The sequence below is a fragment of the Chinchilla lanigera genome, unplaced genomic scaffold (genome assembly GCF_000276665.1).
Source record: "Chinchilla lanigera isolate Chin_1 unplaced genomic scaffold, ChiLan1.0 scaffold00080, whole genome shotgun sequence".
Lineage (NCBI taxonomy): Eukaryota > Metazoa > Chordata > Mammalia > Rodentia > Chinchillidae > Chinchilla > Chinchilla lanigera.
In genome coordinates this window covers 9,642,880-9,658,949 of record NW_004955481.1, presented here as the reverse complement: position 1 = coordinate 9,658,949, position 16,070 = coordinate 9,642,880, and the positions used below count along the sequence as shown (strand labels likewise).

At 35.4% G+C, this 16,070-nt stretch overlaps 1 protein-coding gene across 2 annotated transcripts in view; it reads left to right on the top strand.

Annotated features, from left to right (window-relative positions):
- Cct6b (chaperonin containing TCP1, subunit 6B (zeta 2)) overlaps window positions 1–16,070 on the top strand; it is a 69,910-nt gene that overhangs the window by 35,092 nt on the left and 18,748 nt on the right. For both annotated transcript variants that reach the window (XM_013503402.1, XM_005402850.2), the window contains exons 3-7: window positions 235–369; window positions 4,423–4,596; window positions 6,675–6,778; window positions 14,968–15,078; window positions 15,411–15,570. In XM_013503402.1, coding sequence (XP_013358856.1) covers window positions 235–369; window positions 4,423–4,596; window positions 6,675–6,778; window positions 14,968–15,078; window positions 15,411–15,570 — 684 coding nt within the window. The remainder of the gene's footprint in view (window positions 1–234; window positions 370–4,422; window positions 4,597–6,674; window positions 6,779–14,967; window positions 15,079–15,410; window positions 15,571–16,070) is intronic.

Genomic DNA, 16,070 nt, shown 5'->3' with positions numbered 1-16,070 from the left:
TGTCATTGCATTCTGAAGCAAAGACTTATGAAATGTGCAGACCTCATTAGTTTTCAATTTTTAAATTTTGAACTTGACATTTATTAAGTATTGATAATGTAAAACTTGTAAACCTGTAGAGTGAAGCTTATTTCTTTTCTAATTTTACTATTGACCCTTAGGTCATCTTGTTTCATGTGGCCTTTAAAAAAAAAATCTCATTCCTCTCCCTTTAAATCTTTTGTACTTTTTCAGCAAATTCAACATCCAACAGCTTCCCTTATAGCAAAAGTGGCAACTGCCCAAGATGACATTACAGGAGATGGTACTACTTCAAATGTTCTAATTATTGGAGAGTTACTAAAACAAGCTGATCTTTACATTTCTGAGGTATTAAAATTTGACAGAATTCACATTATATTGTAAATTTTAAAAAACAAAAATTATATTGTGAATGTAATTTTAGAGGGTACAGGTTAATTTTAATCAAGATATTCTTGGAAGCTGGGCATGGTGGCACATGCCTGTAGTCCCAGCACCTGGGCAGTGAAGGCAGGAGGATCGCTGTGAGTTTGAGGCCAACCTGAACTGTATAGTGAAACCCTGTCTCAGAAAGACAAACAAGATGTTCTTGGAAGATTATAAATGGAAATAATAATGAACTATTTTTGCCAAAATAATACCTTTTATTGGAATCATATACTTCTTTTTAAAATGAAACATTTAAGGAATATTAAATGGTAAAAGTTATCCACATACTCATGAGTAATGGATTACAAAACAAAATACCATTGGTAAAGTTGAAACCAAATTATATGCTTTTTGAAAAATAACTGGAGAAAAATTATCAAATATTTTGCACATTGAGAATTTATCTTCCTCTTTAGTATTTATAAATCACCTATTGTAGCCAGAGTCCTCCATTCACCAGACTCTGAAATCATCAAGTACATTTATACCTTTGTGGTTTGTTCAGTGTGTATTCTTTTCTTGGCATTACTTATCTCTTTTCTATAATTATTTGAAATTTTCTTCTTATTCAGGGGCCATTTCAGCAAAGCATAACCTGGTCAAAGTTCTAAAATATTATTTCTTTGTGTTTCATTTCATATGTGGAATTGTCTGTTAATTCAATACTGGCAATTTATCTTAGTTAGAATGCTTTTAGCTGTAAGCAGTAGAAACTTGACTAAAACATACTTAAATAATAAGGGAATCATTATCTCCCATAACAGAACATTAGGCAAGATCTAGGATTGGTTAATTAAAAAGTTCACTGAGTTATAAAGTACCCAGGACCCTTCTGTCTCTTAACTCTGAATGCTCAAAATACTGTTTCATCCTAAGGGTTGTTTTCATCTTAAATGTTAAGATTGTCAGAGGAACTCAGTGCTACTTGCTTTCTTTGATAATACTCAATAGGAGAAGGAAAGAGAAAACCATTCACGCAACTACAGAACATAAATCCTTTCTGTAGTATGATTGCTTATGCTTGTGTCTTATGCCCATCCTAAACAAGTAACAGTTTTTAGGAAAATTGACATAGACTAATGAGCATTTACTCCTTTAGTTGGGGATTTGGTTACTTTTCTGTGAAACCCAAGTGGAAGAGAGACACACAAACAAAATTAGGGTTGGGTTAGGAAGAGAAGAGTTTGGGAACAGTGTGGTACTGACAGAAACACTTTTTTTTTTGAGAGAGAGTCTCATTATGTAGTGAAGGATGTAATCATGAAACAGTGTGGCTGGATAGTGATAGAGCTTGGCACAGGATATGATAGAAATCCTGAGGAGGGACCAGTATCTCAATCCATCTGTGGCAGGTAGAAGCACTTATTGGAGGAAGTAGACTTGAGCTAAATCTTTAGGGTGGAGTAAGCAAGATCAAAGAGTGGAGGATGAGGATAATAGCATTCCAGGCGGTTGGGACAACATGGTATTCTTTGTAATATAAGCAGATTGATGTTGCTGGAGTTTAAAGTGATGTGGACAGCAGTGGAGAAGAGGCTGGAGAAACAGGTCACAGAGAGTGTGTTGCCAAGAAACTTACGCTTTGTCCTGTGGTGAACAGATGAAACATATCAACATGTTAAAGATTAATGTGGTCAGATTGGCATTTTAACTATTTGGGGCATTTTGATTTTGAGACAGGGTGTTGCTATGTGGTTCAGGCTGGGCTTGAACTCTCTATGTAGGCCAGACTGGCATTGAACTTGGGGTGATCCTCTTGCCTCAGCCTCCTGAGTGCTGGGATTACAGGCATTCCCAGTATGGGGGCAGTTTTCAAGAACTTGAGATTCTTTTAATAGTTCTTAGGAACAACTGTGAGGGCGTAGATCAAGGAAATTTTTGGAAATAGTAAATAGTAAATAGTAAAGCTCTGGAGTCAGGTCTTACGGGTTTAAATCCTGCCTCCACTTCTTAATTAACTTGATCTAAGGCAAATTACACTATCCCTTTATATTTTGGTATTCTCATGCATGAAGGAGGAATAATAACACCCTCTTTATAATGTTGAGAGGATTAAATTAAATAATTCATGTAAAACTCTATTCTAGAATAGTGCCAGCACAAATGTTCAATTAATGTCAACTTTTCAGTATCATTTTAGGTATGATATAAAGGAATGGAAGGAATTAATTGGATCTGGTGCTAGCTTTCACAAAGTTTGTGTATTTTGCAGGATAAATAATACTATTTCTAAAAATGTGTTTTGTCAGAGTTTTAGGTCTGTAGGAAATTTGTAAGAATATTACAAAGAATTATCATATGCTTTTAATCCAGATTTCCTGTTATTTTCTACCTCTTTCCTTTCTCTCTCTGATATATATATATTACATATATTATATATTAGTGTACATATCTTTTTCTGAATGGTATCAGAGTAAGTTGCAGAAGTGACCAAAATATTTCAGTATATTTTTGAAGCCGCTGAATTATATAACCATATATTTATGTTAGTATATAAAATAGGAACTTAATATTAACAGTGACATATTCATAGAACACTTTTTTTTTTTTTTGGAGGCAGGGTCTCATTATGTAGTGCAGGCTGCCCTTGGATTCACTTATGTTTTACTTTTTTTTTGGTACTGGGAATTGAACTCATGACCTTAGGCTTTCTGGGCAGGCACTGTGCCACTGAGCCTTTGAACTTACTTATATAGCCCCGGCTGATCTTGAACTCATGACAGTTCTTCTGCCTCAGCCTCCTAAGTGCTGGGATTACAGGCATGCACCACCATGCCCACCTATAATATTCTTATCTAATTTGCAGGTTTTAGTCAAATGTTACCACTTGTTCCAATAGTATTCTTTTTTTTTTTTTTTTTTTCTTTTTTCCATACTGAGGATTGAACCCAGGGCTTCACACTGAGCTGTATACCAGCATTGTTTTTTAAGACAGGGTTTCATTAAGTTGCCCAGGCTGACCGTGATTTTGCAATCTTTTTGCCTCAGCCTCCCAAGTAGCTGGGGTTATAGATGTGTATCACTATACCCAGCCAACAGTATTTTTTAAAGAAGTAGGAAATTTAGGGTTATAAATTGCATTGAGTTATCACATTCCTTTAGTCTCCTGTGAGCTGAAATAGTTCCTAAACTCCCTTTATGCTTCATAATATTGCTACTTTTAAGGAGTAGAGGCCAATTATTTTGTAGACAGTCCCTTAATTGGCTTTGTGTCTTTCCTCACAATTAGATTCAATTTTTGAGTTTTGCCAGAAGCACCACAGAACTGTTGTTCTGTTCTTCTGAAGGCATCCTGTCAGGAGCACATGCAGGCTATCTGTCCTATTACTGCGATGTTAACTTTGATCACTGCTTGAAGATGGTGTCTGTCTACCACTTTTCTCTAAATCAGTGGTGTTTCTTTCTGCCTGCATTGAAAGGAGTCTTTTGTGCCCATTCAGGACACCACATGAATATGTGGTCATAATTTTTAGAGATAAAATTCTGTATCATTTGTAATGTTTTTTTTTTAATTATTTTTTATTCTCTTTAAAATAAAAAAAGATAATTTTTAGAAACAAAGATTTGTAGTTTTTTGTACTAGACCTGCAACTTTTCTATTTGATCTGATTATTTCAAATAAGAAGCACTGAAAAACAACCTTTATAAATTGAATACATGCACTCACATTTAGTAACATTAATGTAGATAAATTACTTTTTTGGACATGTAGGGTATGTAATTCAGTGCAAGGCCCTGGATTTAATCCCAGTACTGGAAAAGACAAACAAACAAAACACACACTATTGGAACAAGTGGTGAAATTTGAGTAAAATTTGCAGGTAGATAATGGGCTATATGAATGTGTCAATGTTAATATTAATTACACTGTGGTTTTACAAGAGAATTCCTTGATTTTAAAATAGGAGAGGATAATTGTCTTTACTTTGCATGATTACCTTTACAGTTTACAATTCTATGTTGATTTAATAGGGCCTGCACCCTAGAATAATAGCAGAAGGATTTGAAGCTGCAAAGACAAAAGCACTTGAGGTTTTGGAGGAAGTTAAAGTAAAAAAGGAGATGAAAAGAGAAATCCTCTTAGATGTGGCTAGAACATCTCTGCGAACAAAAGTTCATGCTCAACTGGCTGATGTGTTAATACAGGTATGGATTAAACTTCTGTGTCCGGAATGAGTACAGCTTAACACTTGATGATATTTTTATTTTTCCTGTAAGGTAGCCAAGTGGTACTGCATGTGATTCTTTTGAATGCAGAAACAAAATAAGACAAACACTTATATATAGGTGCAGATCTGATTGGTTAAAACCATATTTGTAATTCTTTAAAAGTGTCACATTAACACTTAGTGACTTGAAAGTTCAGGGAGGCTTGGCACCCGTGGACAGACGCCTTTGGAAGCTCTGGGTATTATACTCATCTACACCTAGCGGTCCATACTTTTTCTTTTTTTGGGGGGGAACAGGGTCTCACTATGCAGTTCAGGCTGGCCTTGAGCTCACTTTGTAGCCCAGGCTGGTCTTGAACTTGCAACGATCCTCCTGCCTCATCCTCCCAAGTGCTGGGATTACAGGCATGTGTTACCATGCTCAGCTGCAGTCCATACTTTGTTAGATGATGTAACACATGTGGAAGTTGTTTGGCTGTGCACCTCATAGTTTAGGTTACCAGTTTAAAAAAGTATGATTGATTTGACATAGTATTTTTTTTTTTAATCTTTTTGCTATGCAGTTCAGGCTGGCCTTGGGCTCACTTTGTAGCCCAGGCTGGTCTCAAACTTCCAACGATCCTCCTGCCTCAGCCTCCCGAGTGCTGGGATTACAGGTGTGCGCCACCACACCCGGCCTGACATTATAGTATTCACGCTTAAGAAATGCATATTTGTTTTGTTTACTTCTAAAGGTAGGATAGATGTAATATAAAGCCAAGATTGGGTGGATATTTTAAGAAAGATTTTTATTGGGTTGTTATCATTGATGATGTCATTCTTACTCCTCAGCTTTGCAGTTTCTGAAAATTGAGTATATCGCTTTGTCAGGAATGATGAATTCGTAACAACCATATGCATAAGACATTGACATACAAAGCAGAATGTTATTAATTTACTTGAGAAGTACAAATGCTAAATGGACTGGAACATCTGAGTTATTTCTGCTCAATTCTCCTTACCAATAGGAGAACCTTCCTGGGAAATCAGGTTTATATCAGACAATTTCTTGCTGAGCAGAGTCAGAAAAAAGCCTGCTGTTGAAGTACTCAGGTGGCCCAGGATATTCATGCTATCTGACTAGGGGAGCCATTTGCTTTTAGAGGCTTAAAAACACTGATAATCTCACTACCTACTGGCCTTTGTCTTATTCCCTCCTAAGCTCCACTATTAATAATATGTTACCTAGGTAAACTTTTCTAAGATACGGTGGGTTTTTCTTTTTGCTTTATTTATATTTTAGGGTGGTTATACTTTAGCTCTTAATTTCTGTGATTAGTTACTTTCATATTCTTTTCTGAGCTAAGCAGTAAGATGTGGGTGTTCTGCTTCTTAAATTGCATGTCCCTGGAGATATGTGGAAGACTAAATGGGACATGTCTTTCTGGAGTGTCAATTTTATTTTACAGTTTTAGGGGGAACAAAAACAGTGAAACAAGTGTGCATATGTTGTGGCATGACACGGAAACTTTCAGTGATAAAATGTGAGACTTAATCATTAAATGTATTATGACCAGCAAATTTGAGCTCTTCTCTTAGATTACATTTCCTCTCTTTCCATTGATGAAGGTGTTCTTTCGTGGAAAAATGGGGCAGCATTGCTATGACTGAACAGTGGCTTGGCAGTTAAAGAGACTGAATTCTAGTCCTTGCTCTGCTACTGTTAGATCTGATTTTAAAATGATAACTAACTTCCTAAGGTCTTATCTCAGGTTTATTTTTTTAAAGTAAAGGTTTTGGACCTGATAATTCTGAAGTTAGACTCTATAGTTTTCATTGATATATTTATTTAGCAGTGCCAGGGATTGAAATCACCACCTTGCACTTGCCAGGCTGGCGCTTATGCCACTGAGCTATATCCCCAGCCCTCATTGATATTTTTAAAATCAGTCTCCATAGTAAAGTGGCATTTGTTGGCTTTGCCTTATGTTTTGTAGCCTGAAGCCCTTTACGTTTTTAGTCTGGCAATGATTACTTGGACCAACTAATTTACCATTTTTATTCACTTCTTTTTAGGCTGCGGTGGATGCTGTTTTGGCTATTAAAAGACCAGGTTATCCTATTGATCTCTTCATGGTGGAAATCGTAGAGATGAAGCATAAATCAGAAACAGATACACAGTAAATTGCATAAATTTTGATAATATATAGGTTCTAGAATATTTGCTTTTCTTTACACGCTCTTGCATTAATTTCATTAGTTATTTTTGTTCAACATCAGTCTGTTCATTCAACATATGTTAATGGGTACTTATCATGGATGCTGGAATGAAGAGTAGACAGAACACTCTCTTTCCCCAAGAAGCTTACTTTCCTAATTGGACTAGACAATGAACCAGATTTTTATGTTGCTCAGGGAAGGCCATTCTGGTAAGAAACAAAGCTATAAAGCTAAGAGATCTCTGAAGAAAGAAGGGGTCTGCCCGTGTGTATGTGTGGAAGAAGAGGTTCCAAGCAGAGAGAATAACAGTTGGAAAGGTTCTGAGGTAGAAGTGTGGTTAGGATGTTCCTCTGTGTTTGCCTGAAGCACAGGTGAGAGGGAAAAGTAGTAGGAGATGAGGTCAGAGAGTAAGAGAACCTAAAATATGTGTCTTGTTGAGTAGGATTTAACTAATATTAAACTTTCTATTATGGAAGACCCTAAACTTACATAAATATAAAGAAGATAAAGCAGGAGACTCCCATGTATGGGTCACTTCTATTTATCAATTTTTAATATATCTTATTTCGACTATACTCTTCCTTTTTCTCCCAACCTGAATTATTTTGAAACAAAACCAGACATATTTCGCCTGTATTTTATTATCTGTAAATAAAGATAATTCTTACTCCCCATTTACCTAATGTATCTAAAAATAGTACCACATCTAAAATTTGATAATAAATTATTAATACCATCACATATTCATTCAGTTTGTATTCTAATTTTAGTAATTATTTTTTTTTAGTTAGTCTTGTTTGGATTAAGATCCAAACAGTCTACTTTTTTTTTTTTTTTCTTTTTTGGTATTGGGGATTGAACCCAACATTTTTGCACTGAGATACATCCACAGCCCCTTTTTTATTTCAAGACAAGGTCTTGCTAAATTGCCCAGGTGGGACTTGAACTTGTGTTCCTCCAGCCTCAGCCTCCCAAAGTGTTGGAATTACAAGCATGTGCCACCACACTTGGCTGCTTATTATCTTTTAAGCCTCTGTTACTTAGTAGGGTCTCTTTTCCTCTCTTTAGTACTTTGATAATTGTTTGCAAGAAGTCTGGTTGTTTGTCATGTAATCTTTTGGTACAAAGAATTTTGAGTACTTATATACTACTAATATAGCATTTGCCTGTCATATTTTTGCTTATATTTTATTTTTTGCTTATATTTTACTCTCAGTCTTTCTATATATTTTAGGTGAGTTTTTGCAGTGGGATATAGGAGAGACTTACAAATATTAAATCATATAATTAATCTGTTATATTTAATAGTTATAGATATATTTAATTTTAAACTTGCATCTCATTTTTTTACTTTATATTTATTTCCACTTGTTCTGTTTCTTTTTTATCTTCAATTTGTTAAGTATTTTTATTCCATTTTTCCTCTTTAGTAGTTTACAAGTCCCATACTTGTTATTTTATGATTGATCTAGAAATTACATCATAAATACATCTAAGCTTAATATCTTTAATCTCCTTTTCTGGATAGTAGCTCCATTTACTCATGGCTAAACCATGTTATTGTTATTGGGTTTTTTTTTTTTTTTTTTTTTTTTTGATACCGGAAATTGAACTCAGGACCTTGCACTTGCCAGGCAGGCACTTGTGCCACTGAGCTATATCCCCAGCATTGTTACTGTTTTTTAAAATCCAATTTGATGCTGTTATTACATACAATACTTATAAAGTTTATGTTTTTATTTCCAATTTGATTTGCTCTATAAAGCCTTGTATATGAAAGCCTTCCATGTGGGTTTACAGTAGGCCCTTCTATCTGTGGAGAATATGTTCCCATACCCCCAGTGGATGCTTGAAATTGCAGATAGTCTGACTCCATATGTAAAGTTCTCTCTTTGTATCCATGGGGCATTGGTTGTAGGATGCCCTTGTGGATACCAAAATCTGTCAGTGCTCGAGTCCCTTATATATAATGACATAGTATTTTCATATAATCTATGAACATCCTCTTATATATTTTAAATCATCTATAGGTTACTTATAATATCCATCCCATGTAACTATTAGATAAATGATTGTTGTAATAATAATAAGAAAAATAGTGTATATGTAATCAGTGCAGATGTAATTTTTCTTTCAAAATATTTCCAATCCACACTTGGTTAAATCCATGGATGCAGAACCTGCAGATATGGAGGGCCAGTTGTATTTTTTTTTCCTATATGTATATGACTTTGATATGGTTTAACCTATAAATTAGGCACAATAAGCAATTAGCAACAATAACATAATAAAATAGAATAATTATGATAATATACTATAATAAAAGCTCTATGAATGTTGTCTGTCTCAAAATATCCTACTGTGTTCACTCTTCTTGTGATAATGTGACCTGATACCATGAGATGAAGTGAGGTTGATGATGTAGGCACTGCACTGTACATTAGGCCACCATTTAGCTTCTGATGGTAAATCACAAGGAGAGTCATTTGCTTCAGGTAATTCTGGATCATGGAGATACGATAATGTCGATGTTCATGGATCCTTGATTGTTGAACACATTTCTGCTGAAATCTTTTGGAAGAACATTGTAATCAGAAGTTGTCATTTCTTTTTAGCTCATCCAAGTGTTGCTGGAGAGGTTAACACTTAAGTAATCATATGAGTGGCTTTAATGCTGCATTCCACATAATTTTGTCCTTTAATATTTTGGCAAATTTTGATAGTGTTTTCATTGCTGGTTCTGCTCAGTATCTTCCTCCTCTGCTGCTTTTCCTCCTCCTCCTTCTCAGTGTCCTTGTCCTCCTCCTCCTCCTATTTTCTCCTCCTCCTCCTCCTTATTCTGTCTCTGCCTCTCTTCTTTCCTTCCTGTTTTGAGATGGGATCTCACATATTTCTCATACTGGCCTTGAATTTGCAATCCTCCTGTCTCAGCCTCCTGTCTCAGCTGGTGCACACCTGGCTCAGTTTCTTCTCTTCCATCTTTCCCTTCATCTGTAGATGACCAAACAGGTTCTAATCCCTCATTTGTTAACAGTACTTGATGGTTGACAATGGGTAACTGAGACCATGGGTAGTTGAAACCAAAGGAAAGCAAAACTTTGGACAAGTGAAGGAAAACCATACTTTCTTTCTGCTTAAAATTCATTCTTTAGACTTTTTAAAGTGAAAATACTAAAGGCATATTTTCAATTCTTGCTTGTCTGAAAATATCTTATTTCATCTTCGTTCTTTGGTACTTTCATTGTGTGCTAAACTAGGCTGGCAGTTACAGATTTGGTCTTTGACTTATGGTCTGATGTATGATTTTTTGACATTACGATGGTGTGAAAGTAATATGCGCCCAGTGATATGGACTTTGAATTTTGAGCTTTTCCTAGTCATACACAGTAATACATAGTAGAACACTGTCTTGTGATAGCGGCAATGGGAGTTCCCAGTCCATCATGCAGGTGTGAGAGTAAACAACTGATAACTATATGGTATGGGTAAACTCTGGTGCTGGAAAGGTTCATACTGAGAATTGAATCTAAGAGTGCTCTACCACTAAGCTACATCTCCAGCTCTTTTATTTTTTATTTTGAGACAATGTTTTTGAATTTTCCTGCTTTAGCCTTCCACATAGCTGGGATTACAGACATGCACCACTGTGCCTGGTTAAATGTATTTTTGACTTATGATATATTGAATTTATGATAGATTTATCTAGATGGAGCCCCACTGTAAGTCAAGGAGCATTTTCTTTGAGCTGATTAAAGATATTGTTCTACTGTCTTCTGGCTTTCATGTGGCTCATTTCAGAAATGACCTGTTCTTTAAATGAAATCCTTATTTATTTACTTCAGTGATTTAGAGATATTTCTTTGTCTCTGATATCCTGTGCTTTTACTATGATGTGTGTAAGTGTGGGCATCTTTTAATTTATTCTGCTTGGTATTTATTAGGTTTTTTATGTCTGCAAATTGATGTACCTGGTTCCAGAAAATTCCCATCCATTATGTCCTGAAACAATTATTCTGTTCTATCTCTGGTTCTCCTTTTTCAATTAAATGTATGTGTGATGTTCTTACTCTATTTTTCGTGTACTTTATACCTGTTGTCTTTTGTGTATTACATTCTAGATAATTTTTAGTAATTGATTGTTGCTCAATAATTGTCTTTTAAACAATATCCAATCTTCTTTAAAATCAGTCCCTTGATTAGAAAAACTTTTAAATGAATTATAATATGCTGAAAAGCATATTATAATGAAATACAATGAAAGCACACCCATCATAACAACATAGATTAATAAATTTTAAAATGTATCATGTAATCAGTACTCATGAAAGAAACAGTACTTACAAGTACCTTAAAAGCCCCTTGTATGCTCCCTCCAGCCAGTATTTCTTCTAGAGGAACCTGAATTTCTATCCTGTAGATTAACATTGCAGTTTGGTACTGGTATAAATGGAATCATAAAGTAGGTACTCTTGTGTTTGATTGTTTTCATTCAGTATTGTTTGTAAGACTTTTCCATATTGCAGCATGTATTAGTAAATGATTTATTCTCATTGTTGTTTTGTATTTTTTTGTGTTAATATTGAACAGTTTTAAGAGTGATAAAGAGGTACCAATGTCTGTTTTTTTCTACATGGTTTGAAAAACTCTCACTTTCATTTTGGTGTTTTTCTGTTCCACCAGTCTGTCCTAAATGCAGTCTGAAGGTACAGTAACTATGAGCCTGGATCAATTAAGAGTTTTATAAGAAAAAATATTGTACGGTTTATTTATTCTTCTACTGATGGGAATTTAGGTAGTTTTTGCCTTTCTGAATAATGTCTCTATAAACATTGTAATATCTTTTTGGTAGACATATAGATGCATGTCTGTTATTCCTTTGGATTTTTAGTAGCTGTGTGTGTTATATGTAGATGTCTTTGCTTACACGTAGAAATTCTATTTGGTTCTTCTTTAAATCGGCCATGTCGCTTTTTATGGTTTCCTATTCGCTGCAGGTTTTTCCAAACTCACCTTAATTTTTTTCTTTTAGCATAGAATTCATATTTGATAAGTATAATACCAGTGTTTGGTTTGTTTTGGTGTTTATTGTCTTCTTCTAGTTCTTATTCATTATGCTTTGTGTATATATATATATATATATATATATATATAAAATTGTGTTAAAAAGGTATATATAAAAATAATTTGAGACCTAGGATGAAGGTGCCTTTCTACAGAGAGGATTTGCATTTGCTACCACAGGGAGCCCAGGGACTACTTTAAATTTATAGTTTGAGGTTTTTGGGGCATATTCATTTGATGTGAATTCTTAAATGCAAGCCATATGAGGGATGATTATTTCTAATTCATCCTTCTGGATAACCCTGAATATGTAGTCTTTTGGGGTTTATGCTTAATATGAAGAGGATCTCCTATTAGACTTACCACTTTGGATGAGCCCTGAGCTTTTAAATTTTGTCCCCTTCATATTGTGAAGTTATTCAAACCAAATCTCAAATTTGCTTGGCTTGTCAAATGACTTTAGGATAAAAGTACCTGCAGTTCTCTACTTACCTTGAAGTTTCTGTTTTTTAGTTTTAGTTTTGGTTCAGTAATTCTTATCTATAGTTATTGTTTGTTTTTTGAGACAGGGTTTTGCTCTGTAGTCCAGGCTGACCTTGAACTCTCTATGTACCCTAGGCTGGCCTTGAACTCTTGGTAATCCTCCTGCCTCAGCCTCCCAAGTGCTGGCGCTACAGGGGTGTGTTGCCATGCCCAACTAGTAATTCTTTATTATCTCACAACTCTCCAGAACTATGTTTTTGGATCTAACTTAGCATTTTTAGTGATTTCTGGTGTCAGGGTTGGTACAGATTAGCCCAGGAATGTGAGGGTAACAAGTCCTTGATTGTGTTTAGGAAAAATACCTGTGGTTGTTGTATGGAGCGTTCTGTTGAGCAAGTTGGTAAGTGAGGGAGAGGGAGAGGAAAGAAACAGGAGATCAGTTAGGAATCTGTTATTGTTAAAGTGAGAAATGAAAATGGCTGAGATCAAGGTAACACAGACGGGAGAGGCAGTAAGATTTGGTGATGGCTGGACATGGAATGGGACAGAAATAGGAGTCAAGAATGTCCCAGGGTTTTCTCATGATCAGAAGCAAAAGTGGGGTGCCATTTGTTGGGATGGAGAAAACCAAAAGGAACAAGTTTAGGGAAATAAATCAAGAATTCAGGTTGGGGAACGTGTGTTTAAGATGCCTATTAAGCATCCTATGGAGATATTGAATAGGAACTTGGCGAGATGTGTCTGGAGTTCAGAATACAGTTCTGGACTGGAAATACATACTTGCGAGTCATCAGGTATGCTTGTGACCTAAAGATCTGAATATGAGTGAGCTCACCAGGGACAGGAAAATAAGCAGAGAAGAGAGTAAATTTAAAAGTTTGAGCCAATGGGACATCCAGTGCTTAGAGTTTATTTATTTCTTTATTTTGGTATGGGACTCGAACTCAGGACTTGCTCTTGTCAGGAAGGCACTGTGCTGCTGACCTATATCCCCAGCCCCAGCCCCCATGTTTAGAGTTTAAAAAGATGAAGATTCATCCAAGAAGGCTGACAAGGCAGGTGGGAAACCCAGGAGAGCAGTGCCCTTGAAGCCCAGACCAAGTGTTTCAAGGAGAGAATAATCAGCTATGTCATATGCTGCTCTAAGTTTAAGTGCATTTCTGTGAGGTGAAACTTGATCATTATAGTTGGAAGACGGTTTTTCAGGGAGGCAAATTTAATGAGAGCTCATTCAAAGTGGTGGGAATGGAAATCAGATGGAAGGTGTGTTCGAGAGCAAATGGTAAGGGAAGAAGTGAAAATACAAATGTAGACAACTCAGAGTTTAGCTGTAAAGGGGAAAGGAAAAAAGGGGTCCCTGTTTCCTGCTGGAAAGGAATATGGGGATGAGGGTAATCAAGAAGAATTTTTTTAAAGATGGGAATTATCATAGCAAGTTTGTTTCCTGATGAGGATGTTGCTCTAGGAGAGAAGAATTACTATGGGGCTGTGCAGTAACAGAAAGGGGGAACGGAATTTGATACACAAGCAGAAGAGTCCATCGCAGAGAGGAGCACAGGCATTTCACGCATAGTAGTGGGTTCAAACTTACGTGCCCCGGCGCTGGTAGGGGTAGCGTTGGGACAGTGCTTTTACTTCCTGCGCGAAGCAAGGTCATTTGATGAGAGGGGCATGAAGGATGTTTGAAAAGTGAGGAATGCTGAATATATCATTTCTTTGTAAATATGTTTACATTCAGTTTGGAAGTGGAGTAATTTAAACATTTGAAAATGTCCTTATAATTGTGTAAAACTATTAAAATATTTCTTTATTATATATCCGTTCTCAGCTATAAAAGATTCTTAAATAGAAATGCCGTCCTTTAGACTTGTGTAAATGACTTTTACAAAGCTAAAAAGTACTTACTCTACAAAGGATATTTGGCAAACAGAAGGATTTTCATAATCCATATTCCTACCACTGAAGCCTAACCCTATTCTTAGGTGCCTTATATTTTTTTCCTTGAATGCCAAGATGCTTTTTTTCAGAATAGTTAAAATCATGTTTTTTATACACTTTGTCCTTCTGTGCTTATCAGCTGGTCCTGTAAATATTTTTCCATGTTATTGCATAGTTTTCATGGCCCTCAAATAGTTGGGTCATGATTTGCTGAACAATGTCCTATTGTTGGACATTTAGGTTAACAATTTTTAGCTATTCCATATAATTATTTTGAACAAATATTCCTGAGAAATTCATGGTGTGCCGTCTTTCATTACCTGATCAGCTGTGTTATGTTTCTGAGTTGTGTAACATAGAAAATAATTCTGGTTTGACTTTTCATTGTGACTTCGCAGTCACACTGTGTTAAAGTAGATTTTTCTTTCCTAATTTTACTAATTATATACTAGGTTTGAAGTGAGCACAAAGAAACAATGTGTGTCCTGGCTGTTTTGTTACAATTTGGAATGTAATTCTAATCTTATACCAAATTTTAGAGTGTATATTGAAAGTAGAAAAACTCGGTACAGATTCCCTATGATGAATGTGAGCACTATGTATGGCCAATGTGGGCAAATAAAAAAAATTTAAAAAACAAAGTAAGAAATATTACATATTTTAATAGGTTGATCCGGGGATTAGTTTTGGATCATGGTGCCCGTCATCCAGCTATGAAGAAGCGGGTTGAAGACGCATTTATCCTTACCTGCAATGTATCACTAGAATATGAAAAAACGTATGTGTTCAGTTCTCTCTTTAGGTCTTGACTCATTCTTTTCATTGGCTACATAGATTAATGGGTTTAATTTTGGCAGATTCATACATACACATACTGTATTTTGGTCATATTTAACTCCTTTTGCTCTGCCATCCCCAGTTGCACATTTTGGGGGGGGTTCAATATATAGTGTATATTTTGCCCATGTCATTTCTCTTTATAACTTTTGAAACTTTGTTTTCTAAAAAGGTTTAAACTTTTTTTTCCCTTCTGATGTTTAACATAGACTTCTAGCTTTCCTTTTTTTTTTTTTCTCTGCCTTTACTAGCTTATTTTTATTAACTTTTTAGAGAGGTGGCCTCTGGTTTCTTTTATAAGACTGCAGAAGAAAAAGAGAAACTGGTAAAAGCTGAAAGAAAATTTATTGAAGATAGAGTACAAAAAATAATAGACCTAAAAGACAAAGTCTGCGCTGGTTCCAGTAAGGGATTTGTCGTCATTAATCAAAAGGTGAGATAGCCAGCTTAGATTTTAATTATTTGTAAAGTATCTTCAGCATTCCTCAAAGTGAACCCCTGGCAGTCCTTAAGACTTTCAAGGTATCTTCAGTCAAAACTATTTTCATATTAATCATTATGCCTTTTGCACTTTTTGACATTTGCAGTGTTAGTGCAAAAGCAATGATCGATAGAACTGCTCGCAACTTTATACAAATAAGGTAGTATCACCAAAGTATGCTAGTAGCTATGGTCTTTATTGCCAAAACACCACATACTTGCAGTTAAAGAAAAGGCAGTTTCATTTGAGAATGTCTGGATGAGGTGGTAAAACTTATTAATTTTATTAAATACTGATTCTTAAGTATGCATCCTGTTATAATTCTGTGTGGAAAAATATGAGGCACAGAGAAAGCACTTCTGCTGCATAACAGTGTGACGGTGTCTTGAAGGAAAAGGCCTATATAATTGAGCTGTGAGCTGAACTAACCACTTTTTTCTTTTTCTTCTTTT